This window comes from Scylla paramamosain, chromosome 26 (assembly GCF_035594125.1).
Source record: "Scylla paramamosain isolate STU-SP2022 chromosome 26, ASM3559412v1, whole genome shotgun sequence".
NCBI lineage: Eukaryota > Metazoa > Arthropoda > Malacostraca > Decapoda > Portunidae > Scylla > Scylla paramamosain.
In genome coordinates, this window is record NC_087176.1 from 3,054,646 (window position 1) to 3,080,403 (window position 25,758).

The window sequence follows — 25,758 nt, forward strand, 5'->3', positions numbered from 1 at the left end:
CTAGTGCTTAGAAGAAATCAGGGAGGAAGTAAGGCCGGAGTGAAATATAAGAATGCGGTACATGTATAGTACAATCCACCAATGAGAAGTTTAGAGAACCTAACGAAAACGACATACATTGAGTGGACAACACAAGAATCCATGTTGTCAGTATGGGGAAGAACTAACACATTAACATTAAACTAGAGAAACAGACACCAAGAGAAGAGTGGAGAAGGTTGTAGCATCACTTTCTGTGCCTGTTATCTTTTAGAGGGTTTATATATATATATATATATATATATATATATATATATATATATATATATATATATATATATATATATATATATATATATATATATATATATATTTTTTTTTTTATTTTTTTTTTCTTTTTTATGCAGAGGTAGTTTTATGGTTGCACGTTTAGGATATAGGGAACGAACAGAAACTTAAGTTCATTATTCTTATATTATATTATAATATTTATGTACAAGAGAATATGTGTATTTTCATGTGAATCACTATTGCTTCCTAATAACAGTTAAAGTTCAGTGCCTCGCGCCCTCTGCTGGCGCTTCGTTTCATTCACTTGACCCACACATTTCTTTATAAATTAATCACTAATTTATGTATAAACTGAAGATATCTGTTCATATATTACCGTGATATATATTCCCTATTCCATAAGATCCATTCGTTACATAAAGAGAGATGAGGGAAGGAAGGGAGGGAGGAAAGAGGTGCCGCAGTGGTTTACTACTGCAGTGTCACGTGGTGTGTGGCGGCGAGGTGATGCGAGGTGATACCGTAGAAAAAGGGCTCTGCCCTTTTTCTACGGTAGAATAATTACACTGTGGCTTTGGCTCTGCTTGATCACCAGCACAGACTTAGGACCTCGGGCAGGCACCAGGATGCATCCTCTGACAGCGAGGTAGGCAAGAATAGTGATGTGTATGGTGGTGGTGATGGTGGTTGAAGGTTCCCACTTCACTTGATTCAACATGGCTTACCTTAGTTACCTACAGTGGTTGTATAATCCTGCTACTATATCCTTGTAACTATACAATATACAGTAGAAAGCTATGGGAATTATGAAAATAACCTTAGCCTACTGATTTTCTGACAATGTTTATTTAGCGGCAAAATATGACGCTTCTTCATATCGCCATCTACACAATGAGGGAATCAAAATGAAATTAATCCACCTAACTTAACCAAATGTAGCCTTCAGACGAACACTTTAATGATATTTTGATACTATCAGCAGCTTGTTTACAAGCCGAGAAAGGCACACGAGGAAAATTGGTAATGATTTGTTTTATACGCATATTTGATCATGTACTGCCTTTTAAATCTAGTTAGAAGTTTCCTGATTTCCCGTGTAAGAATATATGTGTGTTATATACTTCAGGAGGCATCTGGCGGGTAGTTCACCAAATGTTGCCTCATTATTATTTGTGGGGCCGCAACTTTGCTTGTCCCACGTGGCAGTGAGGAGAGGGAGGAGGGAAGGAATATTAATTTTGTGGTGGTCCAGATTTTGTGTATTTATTTATTTTATTTTTATTTGTTCATTTATTTATGTATTACATTTTTGTTCTAAGTGCGTCCCTGGTATGGAGTGAAGCAACACCCACACCGTGAGCAATTGAATCTCAAACTGGGTGTCGTGAATTTATCTGCCCCAAAAATAATTGTTTAAAAATGTACTTGCATCATGAAATTACTTCAAGAATCAAATGTTCATTCAAGTGTCCCGTGTCTGAATTATTAATTATTATTTTTTGTTTAGTCAATTTTAATCCAAGGAGAATACGCACTTTCTTTTCCTAAACAATGCTAAGACAAATAAAAAAAAAAGTTTATTGTTTTATATAAACACAGAAAAGTTGGGGGAGGGGGGGCATGGTGATCTAGTGAAAGCAATAAAGGATTATCATGTTAGGGAAGTACTGCCATAAGCACTCAGCGTGTTGTGATGACAGTCCCGCCAAGTCTCGTCAGCACTCGACACCCAGGCGCTGCTGCATGGCGAGGACACGCTGAGTGATTTATTGCCACTTCTATCCAGTGTTGTCATTGACCTCATTACGTGCAAGAGAGAGAGAGAGAGAGAGAGAGAGAGAGAGAGAGAGAGAGAGAGAGAGAGAGAGAGAGAGAGAGAGAGTATTGGCGATGCTGCAGGTGTGCTTTAAGTAATCTCACACTGGGGCGATACAAGTATATACGATACCTTGCGCGTAATATCGCCAGTCAGGACAAATTGCGTGCATAAAGTTCACGTTGATGTCTGTGTGTCTTTACAGTGTGTGAAGGTTGGACTCCGAGAAACATCCCGTTACAAGTGTCCAATCAGCTGTTCTGCCTCTCTCGACCCCGTAATAGTGATTTTTTTTATTTTTTTTTATTTATACAACCCTCTAACGTGACTAAATAACGTTATTAAGCTCTTACCTTTAAATGCTTCGTTTAGGTGGCTCTTGACTGCCCCATATGTATACTTTCCTCTTACACAAGAGAATAATATGTAAGTGGTAGCGTTAAAATACTTATTTTGTCACTTTAAGTTTAGTTTATTTCATTACAATAAAAACGTACTTAGTAATATGTTGTTTATAGTCTGGAAGTATATTCTGGTTGACTGTATCATTCTTATTTTCAACTCATGCACTTTTAATTTTACACTTAATGTTCTGAGTCACTGTATTTTCTTATGTATTTATTCATTATTGTTATTATTTATTTATTTATTTATTTATTTATTTATTTATTTATTTATTTTTATTGAACGAAAAGAAATTTGTTGGTGTCACTGGTAAAAGTTACTTACATCTTTAATGAACTTTGGCTTGAGCTTTATAGCGGAAAACCATTGCATATTACTTGTGATGTATGTCAGTGTGGGGGAAAAAAAAATGTCAGTACAGGAATTATCTTAGGCTACTGATGAGGCTCGTAATGTGTGTGTGTGTGTGTGTGTGTGTGTGTGTGTGTGTGTGTGTGTGTGTGTGTGTGTGTTTGTTGGGCGGGGAGGGGAGGGGGCAGTGACATCATGACTGCGTTCCTGGCGTCTCCGAGCTGTTACCAAACTTGAATCATGACGCCGCTCGGCAGGCGTAACCCTTTCCCTGCGGCGCTCACTCGCGAGAGATGCCTGGTGCCGTGGCTGATTGTGTGCTGCTACAGTCTTTCTCATAGCATTATACTCTTGGAAAAACAGCGCAGCTTTTGTGGTCTGGCGTTCCTGTAATACGAAAAAGGTTTGAACAGTGTCTCCTGCGTGGGTGGAAGGGCTGTCGCGGCGCGGGTGTGGCGGGGGGCGGGGCTCACCTGGTTGCCAGCCTTGCCAGCCCGTCTGGTGCGCCGCTGTATTGATCCGTCTGATGCTTCTCCTGGTTTTAATTTCTATTCTAGCAGTACTCTTTTGCTGCCATGGCCGCTTGATGAGAGGGAGATAGGGAGGGAAAAAATCTTAGAGTAACGTAAAGTAAAGCGTGGGGAGTACAGCAGCACAGTACACCAGCAAACTTTCAGGTGGACTCGAACTTGTGCCGCACCTGCTGTTATGTTGCCACAGGCCAGTTCCTTGTCCGCCCAAAAATAATGGAATAGTCGGTTAGGACAAATATTATCAGTGCCGAATGGTGGCTGGGGGGTGCAGAGATGGAGTGCGGCTGGGATGGCAAAAGGGAGGTCGTGGTTACTAACGGGTGATTCATGGTAGCTAGTCTCAATTGTCAATCATAGTATCGTGATTCGTCCACATTAGCTCCGGACCTCCCGAAGGTAAAGAAGGAACTAAATCAGGTGTTTTGACCGGCAGCTGGCTAAACCTTTCATATTCTTACACATATATGTATACATTTACATACAATACAACAAACTGACGGTAAAGATAACTAGTACTCCCGAATTTTCATGAAGTAAGCTAAGATAATCATGAAAAGATGTCACTGTGTTAGGATTCGTTTCGATGCTTACCAAGGTGTGCATGCCCGGCCGGTGGAGGATCAGCGGTGCCCGGGCAGGTGGGGCAGGTGTTCCAGGCTGGGAACACTCGGTGGGCAAAAAAAGATTCGTGCGACTCCTGAGGGCAAAAGGGAAGTCGTAGTTGCTAACGGGTAAGTCGAGTTTCTAATCTTAATGCTGTGCTATGATCATGAATCTCCCACATTAGCCCCGGACCTCCCGAAGGGCAAGGGTTATTTTGCAGCTTTTGTCCTCGGCTTCCTGCCTCTCGCGTTCCAGTGCCGCGGTGTTTGTTGTGTCGGGAAGGCCAAAGGCTCATCGATAAGGTTGTGTCTTCCTTGTAAAAGTAAAAAAAAAAAAAAAAAAGCTTGTGGAGAATTTGGTTTACATTAATAATTCATAATTCATTAGTAAATAATGTTTTGGTTTATTACGAAGCTGATTACTAAAGTTTTTTTTTTCTACACTTTACTTTATTTGTCGCTTTGTTTATTTCTTAAATGACTAATTATCATGCAAAGTCAAGTACACCATTAAACAGTTGTAGGGAAAGGAAATCATTATTTTTCACGTTAGTTTTTTTTTTTTTTTATTATTATTATCGTATGCTCACTTTGATTAACTTGCTTGGTGGTATGTGATCGAGGCTATTCACTTAGGGTTACGCATTGATATCTTAACTGTAAACAAATTAATAAATGAATAATAGTAATAAAGTAAAGTAAATCATAGATAAAAAAAAAAAAATGGGATGGGGGCAAATCCTACTTCGTTTCTCTTCACTCCAACTTCCGACTAGAATTCTAACTCCAGCTTGTTATCTCTTACCTTCAGACTCACCCTCATCTTTACTCCAACTTTCTTCTTAACTAAGCTCACTCTCCAATGAACTCCCAGCTCCTTCCTTTAAACTACAAATTCCTTCGCTTTACCTAAGTCCAATACTTCCTCTTAACTCCAAGCTCCTCCCTCTTACCAAACTCCAAACTCCTCTTTTTCAACTAAAAAAAACCCTCTTAACTCCAAGCTCGTCTGTCTTCACTTGTACCTCATAATTCTTAGCTCTAATCTTCCTTTAACCTCCAATCTCTACATCCATAACTTCAGCTCGTAACTCTTCCGGCCTAGCCTTTTAACTCCTACCCTGGGAACTAAAGTGAGCAGAGTGGTGATATAGTGAAAGGCATTCCATATCAAATCTGTCAGTGCAGTTTGGACTCGACCTGGTCATTCTCGTGCTTCAGATTGCAAGAAGAAATGTTTGGGCTGAGACGGTGTTCCTAACTTCCATGATTCCTCGGAAACTAATACATGTTTACTTTTTTTCTTTTTTTCACTGGTTTGCTGCAAGAGAGAGTTCTTTGGAAGTAAAGCAGTGGTAGAGGGCATTGGTGCGGCCGCGTGGGGCAAAAGGAAGTCGTGGTCACTAATGGGTACTAGTATTTATGGTCATGATTCATGCTGAACTGCGCTTTGATCCTCCACATTAGCTTCGGACCTCCCGAGTGTCAGCTGTGTTTGGAAGGTTCTTATCTCTCCTTGGGTTATTGTGCTTACTTTTATACTTCATATTTGGGTGCATGTGGTTTTGTTTATCATTGGCTTGTGTTAGGAATGTTTTGACGTGTGATAGTCGTAATAGAAATGGGCATAGTTCTATTTTTTCTTTTATGTTCTTTCCCTAGTAAAAAGCTCGAAGAAAGTGTTAATTTATCGTTATTCTCAAATTAAAGCATCACTTGTTAAATAAGTAAATGTATAAAGTAAGTAAACAAATATGTAAGCAGATAACTGTGTGGTAATCGCGAAGTTTATTATTACTCACGGGTTGGGGGCGCCTCGCTCACCCGCAGCTATGTTTGGAAAATGTAGGGCGGTATACCTTATATTTTTATGATTAATTAGTAAAGATTGTAGGTTGAAATAGTTCACTACCTGCCACTACAGCCGCATTGCTTCCTGCTTCCCAGTTCTTGGTACCGGAGACCATAATAGTGTGTATATCGAGAGAGAGAAGGATGATATAACAAGGAAAGAAAGCAGCTGTGGAGTTGCCGGCTGAATATTTAGGGAGGTCTAATATAACTGATTGAAGTAGTTACATTTGGAGGCATAGGAAGATCGATATTTAGGAGAATCGGTTTCCTATTTTTGAGCTTAGGAAACGTGACAAAACGTAATTAAAATGTGGACTCGAGTTAGGTTTTGTTTGCGCTGTCTCATTAAATAACAATATATAATGAATTTTTTTTATTTGAATTTGTGATCTCCAAGGTAGAATAATATTTGAATAAAAAAAAGTATATCTATTTATTTTATTTTATTTTTATTTATTTATTTATTTTTGTTCTCCCACACGTAGTATACTAGTAATAGTAGTAGTTGTTGCACTTCAGTACCTCGTTATAAAACCCAACATGTTTCCTTTTACCTTTTTCTTCCATGTAACGTTATATAGCCTATCGCATAACTCATTCCTGGATATCTGCAAGTGGAAAAACCCTTGCTCCACTCTCCCTTCCTCCCACTGTGGCTCTTGACTCCCCCTGAAGATACAAGTGTATGGACATCAGTTCCTTCTGTATAACCCTTTGCAGTTCCTTAGAAAATACATCCCTTGCACTACTCATCTCGCTGCTAATGTCAGGCTTCACATTTCTCTTATGCTTTGTCAGGTAAAATGTATCTCGCCATCAGTTGCTTCAATATAATCTTGTGTAATTCCTTATAAAATATATTCCATAATAATTATGAACACGCTTAAGACTGGAACCCTTCCACCACGTAATCCTTTACTACTGTCAGTCCTAACATTTATCTTAGTCAAGTAAAATGTGTCCTACCATCAGTTCCTTCAATATAATGCCATGTAATTCCTCGTAAAACACATTCTTTGATATGTATACGCGGGAGACTGAACTTGTGCACCTTTCATCCCTCTTCTGCCAGTCTTCACATTTTTCTTAGGCGTTGTTAAGTAAAATATATCCCGTTATCTGTTCCTTCAATATAATCCTATGTAATCCACTGTAAATCCTTATAATATATACTTCTCGATATGAACGTGCCCAAGACTAGAACCCGCGCACCAGTTGTCCCTCTTCTGCCAGTCTTCACATTCCTCTCAGGTGTTGTCAGGTAAAATACGCAGTGGTGGGAGGTCACAGGGGGTCACACAGGGCCATAGGAGGTGACAGGGAAGGGTGCGGCTGGCGTCCGTAAAAGGGAAGTCGTAGTCACTAACGGGAGGGGAAGATTACTTAATGATGAAACTTACTGATACAGCCCAACGTCCGCATTAGCTCCGGACCTCCCGAGATGGTGTTGCCCGGCTTGCCTTGATACACCGCTTGCTCATCCTTGCCTTAGCCTGCTGATGTCCGGGGCTTGATGTATTTTGTGTTTGCATCTGGTTCACTGATTAGAAGATGCAGGGTTTTCATCATTCACACGATGTTTTTTTTTTTTTTTATTGTTTGGTAAAGGTAAAAAAATAAATGTATAACTGTCAGCCTCGATCTGGTGTAATGTTAGTTAATGTATATATGTGTTTTATGTATATGTATCACTAGTTAGAAAGATGATGTAATGTCATTATCCCCTCAGTTTTGGTTTTTGATGTTATTGTTTGGTTCAAGTAAAATTTTGGAATGGTTATCTGTCTGTCTGGACTGTGCTATTGTTAGGTTATATTCCATCCAATGTAATGATTTCTGGATGTGACTACAAAGCGTTCATCTTTTTCAGAATATTCTATATGTTAGGAATTGTTGGGTGTTAATATGATTTATACAACAGTTACTGGAAAATAATATATTGCATATGAAACCATCGTCTATCACAACCTTAGCACGGCCCTGTGGCGCAACGGATAACGCGTCTGACTACGGATCAGAAGATTCCAGGTTCGAATCCTGGCAGGGTCGCACTTTTTATATTTTTAAATCTTATTTTCTTTTGAATACTAAATATTATAGTAAGATATGATAGATAGCTTATGGTGTGCCTCTGTCTTCATGTTCATATTAATGTTACAATCATAATTGTATGCTACCGTTGATGATAAAAATATATTAATTAATTAATTTTTTTTCTCTCATAGATATTTGACATGGTATTATATTCTATCGGCCAGTTATAGTGACGGAGTTTTCATGTCTTTGTTGCTCTTACAATTATATTGTTATATTAAAAATAAGTAGGTAAGAACGATAGAAGAAACAAAGAACAAAAGGGGAAAAATCTAGGGATGAAAGTGATCTTGCTCAAAACAACTTAAGTGCATATTGTGTAGTATACCTGTAGTATGTATACCTGTAGTATACCTGTCAGTAATTAGTGCATATTGTGTTAGCCAAGGTACTATGATGTATACTTGTGAATAAAGCTACTTGACTCTCTCTCTCTCTCTCTCTCTCTCTCTCTCTCTCTCTCTCTCTCTCTCTCTCTCTCTCTCTCTCTCTCTCTCTCTCTCTCTCTCTCTCTCTCTCTCTCTCAGTAGGCACAACGATTTTTCCGTGCCTTATACTGATGGTGTGGCAACGATATTGTCAGCAGACAAATGTGTTAAAACTTAACAGATCAATAAATATATTTGAGTCAGCCATCAGAGTGTAAAGAGAAAAACGAGCTCGTAAGTGTAGGTGCTCATGGTGTAGTGGTTATCACATCTGTCTAACACACAGAAGGTCCCAGGTTCGAGCCCTGGTGAGCACAATGGTTTTATTTTCTTATTAGGTGTATGTATTTTTTAATATTTGTACAGTACTTGTTTTCATCACATTATCTAGCTTGATAATTAGACAAAATAGCCATAGTTATTAAAACGTTACTGATTATTAATATTTCATGGGATATAATTGTGCACCCAGGAAGGTGCAAAGGTATGATGATGTGAAGAGGCTGGTCAAGAGATGCAAATATTACAGAATATATTACATAGGCATTATATGATACGTAGGTAGGTTAATTACACAAAATTGACAGTGAGGTGGCATGCATGATGGTGAATTTATGAATATGTATGAGTGCCCAGGGTGAGGTAGGCAGTAAGTGTGACTTGATGGGAGTGAATAGGTAGCAGTAAAAACATTACAGAACACACTAGTAACATAAACAAAGAAATATGATTATTAGAGTGAACTTAATGGAGAAACGTAAGTGCAGAAGTGTGTTTGCCTTATACATACATACATACATACATACATATAACTTGAAATACAGAAACATACATGGTAATAAGTGGCTCCGTATCTTCCAGACCATCTCATGTTCATATTGAGCCGTTGATTCTCACCAGTCTGTACAAAATTCTATCCTCTCTTCTACACTCGGACATCATTTAAAGTTGTTCCTTACGCTGACACATCCGGTCTTCTGGTTTCCTTATTTCCCGTTTACTTTCGGATTCACACTTCTCTTCATATACAGTTCATTCCTCCTTTTAATGTGTCCACACTTATCTACGACATTGCTGTAAATCTTAACCCTTTCATTGCTCCATTGTCTTGCCTAACCATCTACAACTTTTTAGACTCTTAATTTTTGTATTAGTCACGTAAATTATTATGTAGCCTTAAAAACGACAAAGTTAGCATCATTTTCCCTATCTATTCCGTGTGATCATGCAAATATTTTTTTTCTTAGAGTGCTCATGTTAGCGAAGGACGATCATAGCATAGGAATGTAAAGATAAACAAGTCATTTCTCACCATCAATCCTCTTCACTCTAGTATCCGCCTTCACATCCTCATTTCTTCATCAATCTTCTGCTCACCTGCCCTCTTCATCTCATTGGCAGCTGCACTATTGATTTGCTTGTTTCTCCCCTTGATTTTTGTTTTAATTTTTTCGGTCAGAGTACACCAGTCAGCCTCTTATTGTTTCTCTTTCCAGAATGACATGGATTTAGTCTGTGGTGGTTTGGGAGTCCAGATGCTTGAGTTCTTTAACAGTATATGATTTATCTAGCTTACAAATCATCATCTTCTTCTTTTTCTTCTTCTTCTTCTTACTAATTGTCTTTGCTCCATTTCACTTCTCCAGGTTTTTAATGTTCTAGTTCTTTCATCAACTAAGATCATGCTGACGTTAATCTTGCGGGTTTCGGAGCTTCCTCTTTAATATCTTGCACTGTCACACCAGGAGACTGAACATGCATACTCGTAGACTCAGAAAAGACACTTGTTGAAGAGTCATCTCCCACACTTCCTCCTTTGTTCCCATGCTGCCTCTCACCCTCGTCTCTTGAGTTCTCATTATTTTTCCTTGCATTAGGCTTTCATAAGGACTGTTTTCAAAGGCCACGGGTATTATTTGTCGGTTTCTCAATATTTTTTTTTCTTAGTGATACAGAAATCTTGTTATTTTCTCTCTAGAATCGTAAGCACATTATTGTAAACCCAGATAACTACCACCAGAGGTTGTTAGAAGTAGTTGAGGCTGAGACTTTTAGGAGTAGTTACTGAATTATTCCTACTATTTCTTTTTCAGCCTTTGCTCTCAATCTCACTTTACTACCTGGCGTGGCATCATATCTTAAGTTTCATCCTCCTCAGTGAAGATGAAGGTGCAACTCTCTTTTCCTCCTGTGACCTCAGAACACACAATGCATCACATCACATCATTATTTACTCCTGGAAAATCAAACTGCTCATCTCTCACTGGATTATCACCTCTGACTTAACCTTTAGAGAGATTAATAGCGACACATGCACCTGTACTAAAGAGACTGTGATGACGTGGTTATGAAGCTAAAGCCATTCAGAGACAGGGAATGCTAAGGGAATGTGGTCTTTCCTCTTGCTGTTATCTCCTGGTGCATCTTCCTCAAGTAATAATTGGTAGTAGTAGCAGGAGGAGGAAGAGTAGTTGTGTTGTTGGTTTAATGTAATCTTTGTTAGAGAGTATCTGAAATTTTGTACATTCTCTCTCTCTCTCTCTCTCTCTCTCTCTCTCTCTCTCTCTCTCTCTCTCTCTCTCTCTCTCTCTCTCTCTCTCTCTCTCTCTCTCTCTCTCTCTCTCTCTCTCTCTCTCTCTCTCTCTCTCTCTCTCTCACACACACACACACACACACACACACACACACACACACACACACACACACACACACACACACACACACACACACACACACACACACATTCGTTTTCAAGTTGATATGCAAGAAATCCTGAAAATATAGAGCTGTAAGAATTATGGTGAAAACGTCCTATTTGAGTATTTCCAGGAACAAAAATTAGGTATGGAGGTAGCTACACTGGTAGTAGTAGTAGTAGTAGTAGTAGTAGTAGAGAGAGAGAGAGAGAGAGAGAGAGAGAGAGAGAGAGAGAGAGAGAGAGAGAGAGAGAGAGAGAGAGATTAATATTTCTTAATTTTATTGATCATGTTTAGAGGTAATCGAAAAAAAAAAAATGTTATTACTGTTTATGTTCCTTTACAAACTGAATATGTAGACTGAAATTTTTATGAGCAAGACCGTAGAATATGTATGTAAAGCTAAAAAAGCTGTATCCTGTATTAGTAATTATAAGTGTGTGATATTACTGCGAAAGATATTGTACGCACCTTAGTAAGCTTATGTATGTTGGATTTATTTCATACTTAGTTACTTTGGTGCAAGTTGTTTGAAGGAGATTTTAAAAAGTAACATATCTTAATCAGACTGCTTGATTCAACCTCACTATCCTGCACTAACCGTTATTGTGAGCCAGCTTGGGTGATAAAGAGCAATATATAATATACAGCTGCTGTGCGGGGAATAGCCAGTCATAGAGGCAAGTTTTGAAGGCGTCAGCGCATTTCCACCGTGATTTCCAGCGTGACAAAATGAGTAGTGAGAAATCGGTGGTGCGTTGTTATAAGGCAGTTTCAGAGCATAGCGTCCGGTTGTCATAGTGGAGTGCATGGTTTTGGCCGTGCGGATGGCCCGAAACGCTAGGCCCCTGTGGCGCAATCGGTTAGCGCACGGTACTTATAGACAGTGTACGCTGCTAAGCCATGCCGGGGTTGTGAGTTCGAGCCTCACCAGGGGCAGCTGTTTTACATCGCTTCCGCCTGCCCCCGCGTGGTGACAGGGCCGCCCAGGGGACCGTGTTATGAGTGCCAGTAATTGCAATCATGTGAGAGGCCTACCGGGAGGTGCGGCGTGAAGCCCTGCTGTGGGTGGAGCAGCGCCCCGGTAGAAGTATCTTTTGACTGCCGGTGGAAGCATCGTGCATCCTGCCGCCAGTACGATAACCTGCACGCGTCTCGCTGGCCTCGATGCTTCAAGGAACACCAATACTGACTTTTTTTTTTTATGAATATAACGTGTACCCTGCGTATCAGCGTCACGCCAGACACATGTATTCATTGAGGTAATGTTATAGATTCAAAGAAAAATTTTAAAAATATCATATGTTGACTTAGGTGTTTAAGTTTATTTCCGAAAGAACGTCTCTCGGCTGGGGTTGGTGGCGCAACCTTGTAATCCGGCGACTCGGAGGCCTGGGCCAGCGGACGGCTTGAGGTGAGGATCACTGCTGCGGGACTCCCCATGTTGAGTGGGCGTCCGCACTAAGCTCGGCATCAATATGGCCGCCCCTGGGGAGCTGGGGGCGTCCAGGTTGCCTAAGGAGGTGTGAATCGGGCCAGGGGGGAAACCCAGCAGCCAAAAGCACCCGTGTCGAGCAGTAGTGGGATCGCGCCCGTGAGTGGGCGGCCCGTAGTAGCCTTGCCAACACAGGCGAACCTGGTTCTTTTTGTTTTGTTTTCTTTTTTTATTTTTGACATCATAAGATTGTTTAGTTTAGTGTGAATAAATAAATGTATAAATAAATGTGTATTATACGTATTTTTCTGATCTATGACTTGCTCTCCTCGGAGACTTATCGAAACTGAATAATATAACAGGAAATAATTTTGCAGTTGCCATTTTCCATTATATTCTATTCTCTAGACAAGACTGAAAAAAAATACTACAATAATTATGATGAAAATAATAATAATAATAATAATAATAATAATAATAATAATAACAACAACAACAGCAATAACAGTAATAATAATAATAATAATAGTAATAATAATAATAATAATAATAAAATGGTGAAGATTGCATAGCGTCTATTAAGTCAACCGTGAATCACTTGATAACTTGTATCAGTACATAATCGGTCACCATTGTGATAGGAAGGGTAAAGAAGATAAAATTTATGACTGACTTTTATATCAGCTACATATATACATGAGAGTAAAATTGTCTAGGATTGCTAAAATAATATTGCATGTGTCATTATCAGTCACCAGCAAGTACCTTATAAATTATGTTAAAATAAATAAGTACATGTTGTACGCTGTTTTTTCTTCTCATCTCTCCTTGCACAAGTTGTGTAGTAGTTTCTGCATACAGAAGGGAAGCATCCTACAGCATCCTACAGGCGCCAACATGTTCAGATCTGTGGTGGTCAAGTTAGGAAGTTACAATAAGAGTCGCCTCGTGTTCAGCAGTTTGGAATTGAAAATGTTATATTGTATTTGCTATAATCATGTATGTGTAAATAAATAAGTAGATACTAAGAAACTAAGTAAATACATATTGGCTTCAACCCCCTATATTTGTTGCTTTGCTAATGTCACTCGTGTTTGTGTGTGTAGCCTATATGGTAAGATGTGATCGATAAAATTTTTCTGTGATATGAGGGGCATCCTTCACTGCAAGGTAAAGTGAAGGATGCTTGGCCTTGAGATCGTAGCATATAGTCAAGATAAATAAATCCCAAGAGAACAAAAGACATGAAAATTCAGAATAACAATAGTAATAACTGAAAAACAAAGAAAAAACTAATAAGACAATAGAGACAGAAGAGGAGTATAGTTACCTATATAATAGAATCCTTGATCACAGCTATAAGATCCTAAAAGAGGAAATAATAGTAATAAAGTAAAATAATAAAAATAATAATACAGGCATATAGTCAAGATAAATAAATCCCAAGAGAACAAAAGACATGAAAATTCAGAATAACAATAGTAATAACTGAAGAACAAAGAAAAAAAAACTAATAAGACAGAATAGAGACAAGAGGAGTATAGTTAAAGCAAAAAAGAAGAAAATATAGGTACCGTTGGAAAGAACAGTCACACCCTTCTTCCCTTGGAACAAAACAACAAAAGTGTTGAGGGCAATAGAAAAGCACGCACACTCAACTCTAAATGCCTTGCTTCATGGATCTGGTGCGTGGCTCTGATGGATAACAGGAAGAGAGAAGGGCCACTGTTCTCTTATGGCAGGGAAAGGCAAGATGGGAGCAATGGCGGTGTGGAGGAAGAGGAGGAAGACTTGTTTGGAGAGGATGATGAAATATTCTCCATGATTTCTGAGGATAGCATCAAGTGAGAGAGAGATTACCTATTTCTGTTAAGTAACTCTTTATATTTGTGCTTCCCTTCTTTGCACCTCACTACATTTTATTTGTACCTCACTTTGGATTCTCCTTGTACTTCTTTTTATCTCACTTTGTACTTTTTTCCTTTAAACTTTATTCTGTACCACTTTCTTCTTATTCGTGTGTATATAAATATATTTTTCTTCACTTTGAATAATTTGTACTTATTTTCAACCTAATACTTTTTCTTGTATCTCTTTGCGCCTTATTTTGTACCCATTTTTATGCCTCGTATCTCATTTTGCATCTTTATTACACCTAGTGGCTCACTTTGCAAGCTGTCACAACATTGCATCTTGCTTAAAAGTGCAATGTTTTTGCAGAGTATTGTTGGTATTGTTATTGGTGAATTATAAGATCTGATAGCCACCAGTGTATAGTGATGGGTAATTCTATATACAGTAATAAGTCTGTCTCCCGATACTTCCCTCATCTCCCAAATCCCTCAGACAAGCTTAGGATGGCGATGAGATGACTGGTAGTGATGGGAGTGATGAATGGTGTAAGGCTAGTGAAAGTGATGCTGAGAAGTGATGAAAGGTGATAATGGTGAAAGACTGGTGCTGGAGTGGTGATGTAAGGTATGAAGTGAGATGATGGTGATGGTGATAAAGGTGACAGTAGGGAAATGGGAATGAGAAATAGCTATCATGTTTTCCTTTAGCAGTCTATATTTTCGTCTGTTTCCTTTTTTTATCCCAGTGTGTCCAGATTTTAGGGGCACCCTGTACAAGTTAGTAGTTACTCACATCATATGATGGGATGAATCAAGAAATATGGACTTGAAATAAGTTTCTCACTCACTAACTTTTTCCTTGGTTAAATTTCCCATTTAAATTTATCTATTTGTGACTGGCCAGACATGCAGCTTATAAAAGAATTTTACCATAGGCACTTCTACAACTGTTTTATCTTATCTCCATCACAACAGGATAGAGGAGACACAAGTACAGCAGCAGCCGCAGCCGTCAACAAGTTACCATCCTGGGAGGCCACCACAACCACCGCCTCAGTTCAGACCCTCAGAGAGACTGCCAGACTTTGATGAGGAGGCGGGCTCAACATGGATCTTCCCGGTGAACTACCCACTGAGGGGCTACCAGTACTCCATGGTGGAGAGCTCCCTCTTCAGGAACACACTCATCTCTCTGCCTACTGGTGAGGCAATGGCTGCTGGCTCTCTTTCATTGGTACTATACTAAGTCATTGTTTTGTAAGATGAACTTCATGTGCAAGATACTGAAGATAATTAAGTTTGGGAGATAGTAAATGTTTTTATGTGTGTGTAATTATTTTTTCAGTATTATTGTTCTAAATGTTTTATGTAAATTTTTGTCCTTTGAGGAAAATAATATTTTATGTAATGTATTTTCATATACAGTATCTGTATTTTTATCATTTATCAACTTCCAGCCAAGTGATGGTATTAGAGACTTGTTCAACAGTGTTATTAGCTCAATAGTCAGTATTATATAAAACAACAGTTAGATATTTTCCAGAGAAACTACCTTATTTCTTACTGTGTACATATAAATTAGGTACACAGTGAAGTGTATTGGTTATGGCAAAAAGTGCCTTACAGGTTTAGGGAAGACCTTCATAGCAGCCGTGGTGATGTACAACTTCTACCGGTGGTACCCGACGTGCAAGGTGGTGTTCATGGCACCCACCAAGCCCCTCGTGTGTCAGCAGATTGAGGCGTGCTTCAACATCATGGGCATCCCGCAGGAGGACATATCCCAGATGACGGGTGAGAGCGGTGGGGGTTGATATTTATTTACTTATGTTACTGAAAACAAATATGTATATTTTTGTGGGTGATAATTTTGTGATTTAAAACTTCAGAAAACTTGTGAGGATACTTTGAACTTTAGCCTTTCTTTCTTTATATGTTTCTGTTTGTTTTTCTTGTAAAGGAGGGTATAGTGGAGTGATGAATTAAAATTTCTATATAGCTGATTCATAGTGTTGATCCACTTGCCTTGTCTCACAAAGCAAGTAGTGTGTGATTTTGCATAGTGCATTTTTCATTATTCTGAGCATGGATGAGTATTTATTTCTTCAAAATATTCTTTTTTTTTTGTGCATGTTGGATACAAAAGTGAGTTCTTACTGCAGTTTGGATGAATTAGTGGTGTTTGAATTTTGCATGGTTTCTATAAATTAAGTATAAAAGTGGCCATTTCATGTTTATATTATCAATGAAGTGGTGAGATAATACAATCTGTTACTGTTGTTTGGTATATCTAGTATTATTATTACTCTCTCTCTCTCTCTCTCTCTCTCTCTCTCTCTCTCTCTCTCTCTCTCTCTCTCTCTCTCTCTCTCTCTCTCTCTCTCTCTCTCTCTCTCTCTCTCTCTCTCTCTCTCTCTCTCTCTCTCTCTCTCTCTCTCTCTTCTCTTCTCTTCTCTTCTCTTCTCTTCTCTTCTCTTCTCTCCACATCAGGCACCCTCAATCCGGAGAAGAGGATGGAACAGTGGGCCACGAAGCGAGTGTTCTTCCTCACGCCCCAAGTAGTGACCAATGACTTGTCCAGGGGAAGCTGCCCAGCCAAGCTCATCAAGTGTCTGGTGCTGGATGAGGCTCACCGGGCACTGGGGAACCACGCCTACTGCCAGGTGGGCATTGGTTGACCTTGCCTCTCATTAACAGGTTTCAAACGATCTTGTTACTGGAGAAACATGAACCTCTTGTATCACTAACAGATGGTTCAGTTCTGGTTATATGTGGTGGAATGTGTCACTCTCTTTCATGGTGTTTGGTGTTTCTGTCATTAATGGAGGAATGTGCTGCTCTCTCTCTCTCTCTCTCTCTCTCTCTCTCTCTCTCTCTCTCTCTCTCTCTCTCTCTCTCTCTCTCTCTCTCTCTCTCTCTCTCTCTCTCTCTCTCTCTCTCTCTCACTGTTTGGTATTTCCTTGAGTCTTAGTGACAAGCGGTTTAGTTGTGGTCATTTGTGGAGTAACATGTCACTCTCTCACTGTGTTTGGTGTTTCCATCATTAGTGGAGTTAACATGTCACTCTTTCACTGTGTTTGGTATTTCCCTCAGGCTTAGTCATCTGATCCATTTGTAACCTATTAATTGAGGCTTTTAAAGGAGACTGTCTGCAAGTTAGGAGACTTGAAAATGAGGAAAGACAGAAATAAGAGTGGATGAGAGTGTAGAAGATTACTTGATCTGACTGTACACTTAGTAGGCAAGGACTGTACACTTAATAGGTAGTTTGTCTTTTGTAATTGTTGTTGATATTGATGAGAATGAGGTTACATAAAGATATACTACTCCAGCTACTTGTAGGATACATGAAGTTAGCCTAGGTTAAATTGAATTAGATTAGCTCTTGTAATATAGGCAAAACTCTCTTAGTCCATCTCAAAAAAAAGCTAGGATGGCTTCTTGATATCATAAAAATATGCTCTGTGGTACTATCTGAGATATATGATGTTTTTAAGTGAAGGCCTTGATCAAAACATAGATAATTCTACAAAGGTTTCTTGCTTGTGCTGTTTGACAGAAACTTCTACAGATGTGCAATGGTTGTTTTCAGGTTGTGCGTGGGTTGAAAGAACACGGGCATGATTTTCGTATTCTGGCTCTCTCAGCAACTCCAGGCTCTGATCTGATGGCTGTCAAGCAGGTGAGAAAATTCATTGCATTTTTCTCCTGATATTCATAAAATATGATTTCAGCTCATTACTAGTTAGGTCACAGGTGATCTCTAAGGCAGGAGTAATTTTGGTTGGCCTTGACTGTCCCAACACTACAACTGGAATGCTGATGGCAGAGTGTTGCAGGTGCTGAACAACCTGTGTATATCACATGTGGAGCTGCGCAGTGAGGACAGTCCGGACATCCAGGACTACACGTTTCAGCGCAGCATTGAGAAGGTGGTTGTGCCCTTCGGGGAGGAACTCACCAGCTTCAAGAACAGGTACCTCAAGGTGTGTGCTGCTGTGCTTCCTGTTGTCTTCAAGGTGCCAGCTGTGTGATAGCAGGATTTTTGTACTTCAGTAAATTGTTGCCTGTTTATCTAATGGTCAGCACTGTGATAAGTGAGAGTATTTTGTTGGACAAAAAAAATTAATTGCCTGCTTTAATATTACAAGGCTGGCTTATATATAGTAAAAGTAAGAAATCAATCTGCCCACAAAAATTATTTGTAGAATAATTTAGTGCCATGAAATTATGTTTAAATTTAATTTGTTTTAATTTTTCAGGTTCTGCGAGTGTATGTTGGTAGATTGCTGGATTTAAATGTCTTGCATACAAGAGATGAAACAACATTAACAAAATTCCAGGTATGCAACATTTGAATTTCTATTTCTATTTCATTTTTTTATTAATTCAATTTTCTTTCCTTGGTATTGCTTTGCCATTTTTTTTTTTTCTTTTTTTCCTTTTTGTAAGTTTAGTTCATCCTGGGTAACTTTTTTTACAGCTGCTGAAGTCTCGAGAGTGTTTCCGGCAGAACCCGCCCAACAATTTGCCACGCTACAGGTTTGGCGTGGTGGAGGGACTGTTTGCCTTGTGCATGACCCTCTACCACTCCTATGAGCTGATGCTGCAGCATGGCACCAGGTCATTCTACAGGTTTTTGAAAGGTGTTGCATCATGATACTCATGTTTGTGCTCATGAGATTTTAATGATTGACAACAGCTTTAGATGTAGAGGAAAAGATAGGTAGGCTGTGTACAGGATGGAACATGAGTTTCTGCTGCTATTACCAAAGGTAAAGGTATATGTTATTCAAAATTGAAAATGTTTTATGCACATGTGCAGTTTGAGGTGCTGTTTAGCCGTGGTATGAAATTCCATTATTGGCAGGTGATAGATACAACGGCCTTGCTGAGCACAGGTATTCATGATGGGACGTGTTGATGTGGATGTTTGTTGGTAAAATTGTGAATTATTGTCATGATTTCTACAAGTTTTGCAGTATTGCAGTATCATCATAATGAGACAGTTGGTATTAATGGACAAGTGACCTACTGATAAACATTACACAAGGATAGTGTGGCTGTAATTAACAATAATTAAAATGATATGCTACATGGCACTGTGCCTGCATGGGCATGGAAGCAAGGAGGGGGAAGGAGTGAGGCTAGGATTAAATCAGCTGATAGTCAGTCAGTCAACACGTCCTGCCATGGGTACCTTTGCTCGTCCGGGCCGTTGCATCTGTCGCCTGCCAACACTTAAATTTCATATCATGGCTAAACAACACTTCAAAATGCATATGTGCATAGAACATCTTTGACTTAGAATAACTTGTACTTTCACCTCTAGCAATATCCACAGAAACTTGTGTTACATCTTGTATCTATATATCTATCTATGTATCTATCTGCCTATCTATCTGTATTTATCAGTCTATGTATTATTTATCTGTGTGTGTGTGTGTGTGTGTGTGTGTGTGTGTGTGTGTGTGTGAGAAAGAGAAAGAGAGAATTTAGTTTGAAACTTTTTGGAAAGTAATATTTTCTGTTTTGTTTGACAGAAACACTAAGTGGAGGAAAGAGTAACTACTTTGCACGAAGAGAATTGTGCAACAACGAGATATTTCAGTCAATAATGAATGATCTTTCAAAAAAATTTGAAGCTGATGGTGTGATGAGTCCCTCAAAGCAGGATCAGTCAGGACTGTTTTCTCTGGTAAGCTGAAAGTCCAACATTTGTGAAGCTTTGTGGTGCTTCACTTCACAAACCTAATTACCACTAGGCACAAGCAGATCGTGTTAGTATACACACATCTGTGGTATTTGTATACATAACTGTAACCATTTTACTTAATTTATCATTGTGGTGACACCAGTCTTAAAATTTTCATCATATCTTGTCATATCTTGATTTTAAGCTAAGAATATGCCATAAATCATATTTGAATTTTATGACAGATCAGTGCCAAGATAAGGTGCATATCATTGTATCTGTAGAGTAGTGATGAGTTGTATCTGCCTCAGTAGAGTGCCTTCCTCGTCCACAGGTTGGCTCTCCGCAGCCCAAAAATGGCGCTGGAACTTCCAAGGGGCCTTTTGTCATTAGTCATCCCAAAATGGCAAAGCTTCTTGAAGTCGTTCTTGAACATCACCAAAAATTTGCCCGTGAGGGAAAGTCAACAAGGATCATGATATTTTCACAGGTTAGTGATGCTTGCCTGCAGACTTGTACACTGCTGTTAGTGCTGTATTGACATGATGTATTTAAGAAAGGCTTCACTATCCTGACAACTCTTGTTCAATTTGTGTTGCTTGCTCTTTTCCAAGCAGTTTTTGGAAGTTATTGGTTGAAATAGCAGCATAAAGAATGAAATTAGTCTAGTGAAGGCAGCCAGAGGGGGGATGAAACTCTGGTTAACAGTTTCAAGAGTGTATTAAGTTTGAACAATATCACTTTGTTATAGCCTCTCCCTGGTGATGTGTTACTTGGTGTTTTTTGTCAGTACCGGGATAGTGTGATGGAGATAACAGAGATGCTGCAGCAGCATCACCCGACTGTGAAAGCCATGAGCTTCATCGGCCACAGCACCAAAGCCCAGAAGGGAAGGGGATTCTCACAAAAGAAGCAGCTTGAGGTATAGTATAATTTACTGTGAAATATTTTACTGTTACCCAGGCTACCTCCTTTTGATGAGATCTCAGCATGATGTATAGATATGAATGTTACTTTTGTGAACTTTGAATGCTCATAAAAAAAAAAAAAAAAATTAGTAAGAAGATAAAGTTTTCTTGATGTTCTGTCATCCTAATAAAGAACTAATCTTCCAACAGGTTGTGAGGAAATTCCGAGGAGGCGGCTACAATACATTAGTTTCCACATGTGTAGGAGAGGAAGGTGAGAAAATTATGGTGTGCAGGGAAGAAAGCTAATTCTCTTTTGATGTAATTTCACTGCCAAAGTGGGAGTATGAGCATGTTTACTCTTATGCATGTTTGGTAACACAGAGCAATACATTGTCTTCCCCTCAGGGTTAGATATTGGAGACGTGGACCTGATTGTCTGCTATGATGCCCCCAAGTCCCCCATCAGGCTGGTACAGCGCATGGGCCGTACTGGGCGCCAGCGTGAGGGCCGCATTGTGGTGCTGGTGACCAAGGGCAAGGAGGAGGAGGTGAGTCTTGCTGTCTGGGGATGAACTGATCAACTATTGTGGACTTGTTGATAAATGTGTGAAGTGAGATTGATTAACTTGTTGCAGGTAAGCAGTTAATTTTAGACTTATCTTTGTCTGCATTCATGTCTGGAGATCAGCCTTGTAAAAATATAACAATAAATAATGTTTTATAATGATAACTTAATTTCAGAGTTACAACGCGAGTCAGTACCAGAAGAAAGCAATTAACAATGCCCTGGCAAACACCAGCAAGCTTGCCCGCTACCTCAGTCCTAGCAGCCCCCGCATGGTGCCTTCAGGTGACACTCAGTCTCACTTCTTTGAGAAAACTGCCTCCACTTTTTAGTACTGCTGAGATTTTTTTTTTTTTTTTAGGAGGGGCACCAGCCAAGGGCAACAAAACTGCAATAAGAAAAAGACCCAATGAGGTGCTGTTCCCCAAACAGAGTCAAAAGTGGTAGTCAGAAATTACAGGATAAGTGTCTTGAAACCTCCCTCTTGAAAGAGTTCAAGTCATAGGAAGGTGGAAATACAGAAATAGGCAGGGAGTTCCCAAGTTTACCAGAGAAAGGGATGAATGATTGAGAATATTGGTTAACTCTTGCATTAGAGAGGTGGACAGAATAGGATGAAAGAAAGAAAGAAGTCTTGTGCAGTGAGGCCATGGGAGGAGGGGAGGCATGCAGTTAGCAAAATCAGAAGAGCAGTTAGCATGAAAAATAGTGGTAGAGATAGGAAGAGATGCAACATTGCGGTGATGGGAAAGAGGCTGAAAACAGCCAGTCAGAGGAGAGGAGTTGATAAGAAGAAAAGCTTTTGATTCCACCCTGTCTAAGAGAGTTGTATGAGTGGAACCCCCCGATACATGTGAAACATACTCTGTACATGGATGGATAAGGCTCCTGTACAGAGTTAGCAGCTGGGAGGGTGAGAAAAACTGATGGAGACAACTCAGAATGCCTAACTTCATAGAAGCTGTTGTAAATAGAGGTGAAATGTGAAGTTTCCAGTTTAGATTATAAGTAAAGGACAGACCAAGGATGTTCAGTATAGAAGAGGGAGACAGTTGAGTATCACTGATGAAGAGAGGATAGTTGTCTGGAAGGTTGTGTTGAGTTGGTAGATGGAGGAATTGAGTTTTTGAGGCATTGAACAATACTAAGTTTGTTATGCCCAATCAGAAATTTTAGAGAGATCAGATGTTCTGTGGCATACCTGCACCTGCATGAACTGGTTACTTCCTGAAGGGTTGGATGTCCACAAAAAGATGTGGAAAAGTGCTGGGTGGTATCATCAGCATAGGAGTGGATAGGACAAGAAGTTTGGTGTAGATCATTGATGAATAATAGGAAGAGAGTGGGTTACAGGACAGAACCCTGAAGAACACTGTTAATAGATTTAAGAGAAAAACAATGACTGTCTACCACAGCAGCAATAGAATGGTCAGAAAGGAAACTTGAGATGAAGTTACAAAGAGAAGGATAGAAGCTGAGGAGGGTAGTTTGGAAATCAAAGCTTTGTGCCAGACTCTATCAAAAGCTTTTGATATGTCTAAGGCAGCAGCAAAAGTTTCACCAAAATCTCTAAAAGAGGATGAGCAAGATTCAGTAAGGAGCAAAAGTTTCACCAAAATCTCTAAAAGAGGATGACCAAGATTCAGTAAGGAAACCTAGAAGATCACCAGTAGATCAGCCTTGATGGAACCCATACTGGCAATCAAATACAAGGTTGTGAAATGATAGATGTTTTAAGAATTTTCCTGTTGAGGATAGATTAAAAACTTTAGATTGGCAGGAAATTAAAGCGATAGGATGGTAGTTTGAGGGATTAGAGCAGTCACCCTTTTTAGGCAAACTTCTTACCTCTTGAGAGTTGACAGGATAAAGAAAACAGCAACCTTTGATATATATATATATATATATATATATATATATATATATATATATATATATATATATATATATATATATATATATATATATATATATATATATATATATATACTTCTTAATTAAGACAAAATGTTATGTTAAAATTTGGTCCCTTGTTGTGGACTTGCTTCAGGTCTGTCACCAACTTGCCTCAAGCTGCACATGAAGGTGGATGCCTGGAAGACCAATACTAAGGGCGGCAGATCTACTCCCAAGGGCCGGGGCTCCATTCTCTCCATGATTTCCAGGACAAACAGTGCCACCTCCAAGGTGAAGTGCCTTGTTTTGCTGTCTCGGGAACACACTCTGCATTACATCTGTTGCACATTGTAATGAGGATGTTGATTTATTGCAGATCCTCTAGGTTGTAACACTGCATCCAGTTGGTCACTTTTTTTATTTTTGTGATGATTTGTAGAACATGCTATGCCACATAATGAGAGGTAAATAGGTGAAAGTTTGCATCTTATCTTAGCTACCAACCTTTGCAGAGAGGATGTCAGCTTGGTATAATGATAGATATGAGATATGTTTTTGTATAACATAAAAAAAAAAAAGTATAGTAAGGTGGTCCACTAGACTGTCCCTTTTCACCTGGGGCCAATGGAGCTAAGAGTGTCCATGATGTGTATATGAGTGTGTGGTACCTTGTCTGGGCCACCCTGTGTGGGTTTGCTGGCCTGGATTGTCTTCTTGACTCTGTCTGTCATTTACTCTTTTGAAGTCAGGACTTAACTGGTGAACTTAATATATATATATATATATATATATATATATATATATATATATATATATATATATATATATATATATATATATATATATATATATATATATATATACACATATATATAAGATTAAAGTTGATAAAGTGTGAGTGTATAATGGTGCAACAAAAGGTGTGACTGTGTCTTGAGCAGTCATGAGTGTTGTTTGGTCCCACAGGCTGGCCAGGGAGTACCTCTGATGTCCCAGGATGATTGGCAGTGGTACAGGAACAACAAGGTGGCTCAGCAGGACATCAAGACCCTCCCTCCTCCCTCCCTCATGTGTCTGGATGGTAGGTGGCAGGAATCACCTCGTGCCTGATTATTGAGTGCTATTATTTTTTGTATCCTTTTACTTCTTTTCTGTTATAGATGCAGTGGCAAATATAACAAATTGAACCTAGATAATCTAGGAATAAAAAAATATGAATAACACTATTATTATATATTATTGCTTATGTTGTGAACTTCATCCATGTTCCTGTTTGTTATAATGGTATCTGTGGAGTAGCAACCCTAATGACTTTTTTTGTCTAATTGTTTTCAATTGATGTACAGTCATGGTCTGAAGTAATTTAATATGTCACACTCCCTAACACTGTGTATAATATTTTCCTCAAATCTTAAGACCCAATATTGACCAAGAAGCTATCATTTGTTTGAGTGTGTAATATTACCAGCAGATCAGAGCACTTGAGTGAACAAAAGTGCTCAAAACTGGAAGTAAGTGTAGAAGGTTGCTTAACTTCTACTTAGGACTCTACTCTCCGTTATAATTATGTCAGATTTTTTTGTTATTGTGCCTCTCATTAGTCCTTTCCTTAGCTTCCTAGTGTCTGATCCAGAGAGGCACATCATTTAGGATTTCAGTTATATTGATGTCAAATTTGGATGTTGTGGTGCCTCTCACTAGTCCTTTTCTTAGCCTCCTGGTGTGTGTTTGACCCAAGGAGATGCACCATGTAGGAGTGTACTATTGTAAAAATTCTAACCTGGTATAAGAAATGTGTAAAAAGGGAATAGAAAACTGGTGAACTATTTTGACATAGAAAAGTGTTAATCCTCAAATAAAATAAAAACTGGTGTACACAGTTTTGCATTTTCATCACTCAGGCTTATACCGTGTTAGAGTTTTCCCATATTAATATCAAATTTGGATGTTATGTTGCATCTCATCTTTCTTCTCTCAGCCTCCAACTACACATTTGACTCCAAGAGGCACATCAACTTGGGCAGCTACCAGCCGTGGCAGTCCCTCCCCCAGATGACTCACCTGGTGGGCCACTCCCCACTCACCCTGCACTTGGTGGAGCTCACAGAGTTCATCGGTCTGCAGCAACACATTGGCGCTGATGAGGACCCGTATGGCCTGGAGATGGCGGCATTCCTCAACATGGCTTATGTGGAAGGTGTGGGACTTCATCTTTTGTTGTTGTTGTTGTTGTTGCTTTGTCATGTTTTTATTACTTTCTATCAAAATTGTGTTGCAGTAGTGCATGATATAGTGGAGATTACTGGTTTTTTTTTGCTCACTTTGTTCTTTCATAGTACAAATATTTGATGTCT

The 25,758-nt window shown here is 39.1% G+C and overlaps 1 protein-coding gene and 3 non-coding genes across 7 annotated transcripts in view; all 4 read left to right on the forward strand.

The window, feature by feature from the left end:
* Nucleotides 1–773: 773 nt before the first annotated feature.
* The window catches only part of LOC135113613 (Fanconi anemia group M protein-like), a 37,343-nt gene continuing 12,358 nt past the window's right edge, over nt 774–25,758 (forward strand). Inside the window, exons 1-17 of one of the 4 annotated variants that reach the window (XM_064028976.1) lie at nt 774–916; nt 15,313–15,539; nt 15,964–16,131; nt 16,828–17,000; nt 17,930–18,019; nt 18,177–18,323; nt 18,600–18,680; nt 18,821–18,983; nt 19,881–20,035; nt 20,367–20,522; nt 20,823–20,954; nt 21,151–21,214; nt 21,349–21,491; nt 21,685–21,793; nt 23,559–23,695; nt 24,371–24,485; nt 25,383–25,601. In XM_064028976.1, the coding sequence (XP_063885046.1) occupies nt 897–916; nt 15,313–15,539; nt 15,964–16,131; nt 16,828–17,000; nt 17,930–18,019; nt 18,177–18,323; nt 18,600–18,680; nt 18,821–18,983; nt 19,881–20,035; nt 20,367–20,522; nt 20,823–20,954; nt 21,151–21,214; nt 21,349–21,491; nt 21,685–21,793; nt 23,559–23,695; nt 24,371–24,485; nt 25,383–25,601 (2,299 nt within the window). In that variant the 5' untranslated portion in view covers nt 774–896. Of the gene's footprint in view, nt 917–13,918; nt 14,353–15,312; nt 15,540–15,963; nt 16,132–16,827; nt 17,001–17,929; nt 18,020–18,176; nt 18,324–18,599; nt 18,681–18,820; nt 18,984–19,880; nt 20,036–20,366; nt 20,523–20,822; nt 20,955–21,150; nt 21,215–21,348; nt 21,492–21,684; nt 21,794–23,558; nt 23,696–24,370; nt 24,486–25,382; nt 25,602–25,758 lie in introns of those variants that run through there. The other 3 variants (XM_064028975.1, XM_064028977.1, XM_064028978.1) reach the window with 3 other exon arrangements.
* Nucleotides 7,808–7,880, forward strand: Trnar-acg (transfer RNA arginine (anticodon ACG)). Its single transcript has one exon. It is a non-coding gene; the product is annotated as a tRNA-Arg (tRNA).
* Nucleotides 8,598–8,670, forward strand: Trnav-aac (transfer RNA valine (anticodon AAC)). The gene has a single exon. It is a non-coding gene; the product is annotated as a tRNA-Val (tRNA).
* Nucleotides 11,894–11,988, forward strand: Trnai-uau (transfer RNA isoleucine (anticodon UAU)). Its single transcript has 2 exons — nt 11,894–11,931; nt 11,953–11,988. It is a non-coding gene; the product is annotated as a tRNA-Ile (tRNA).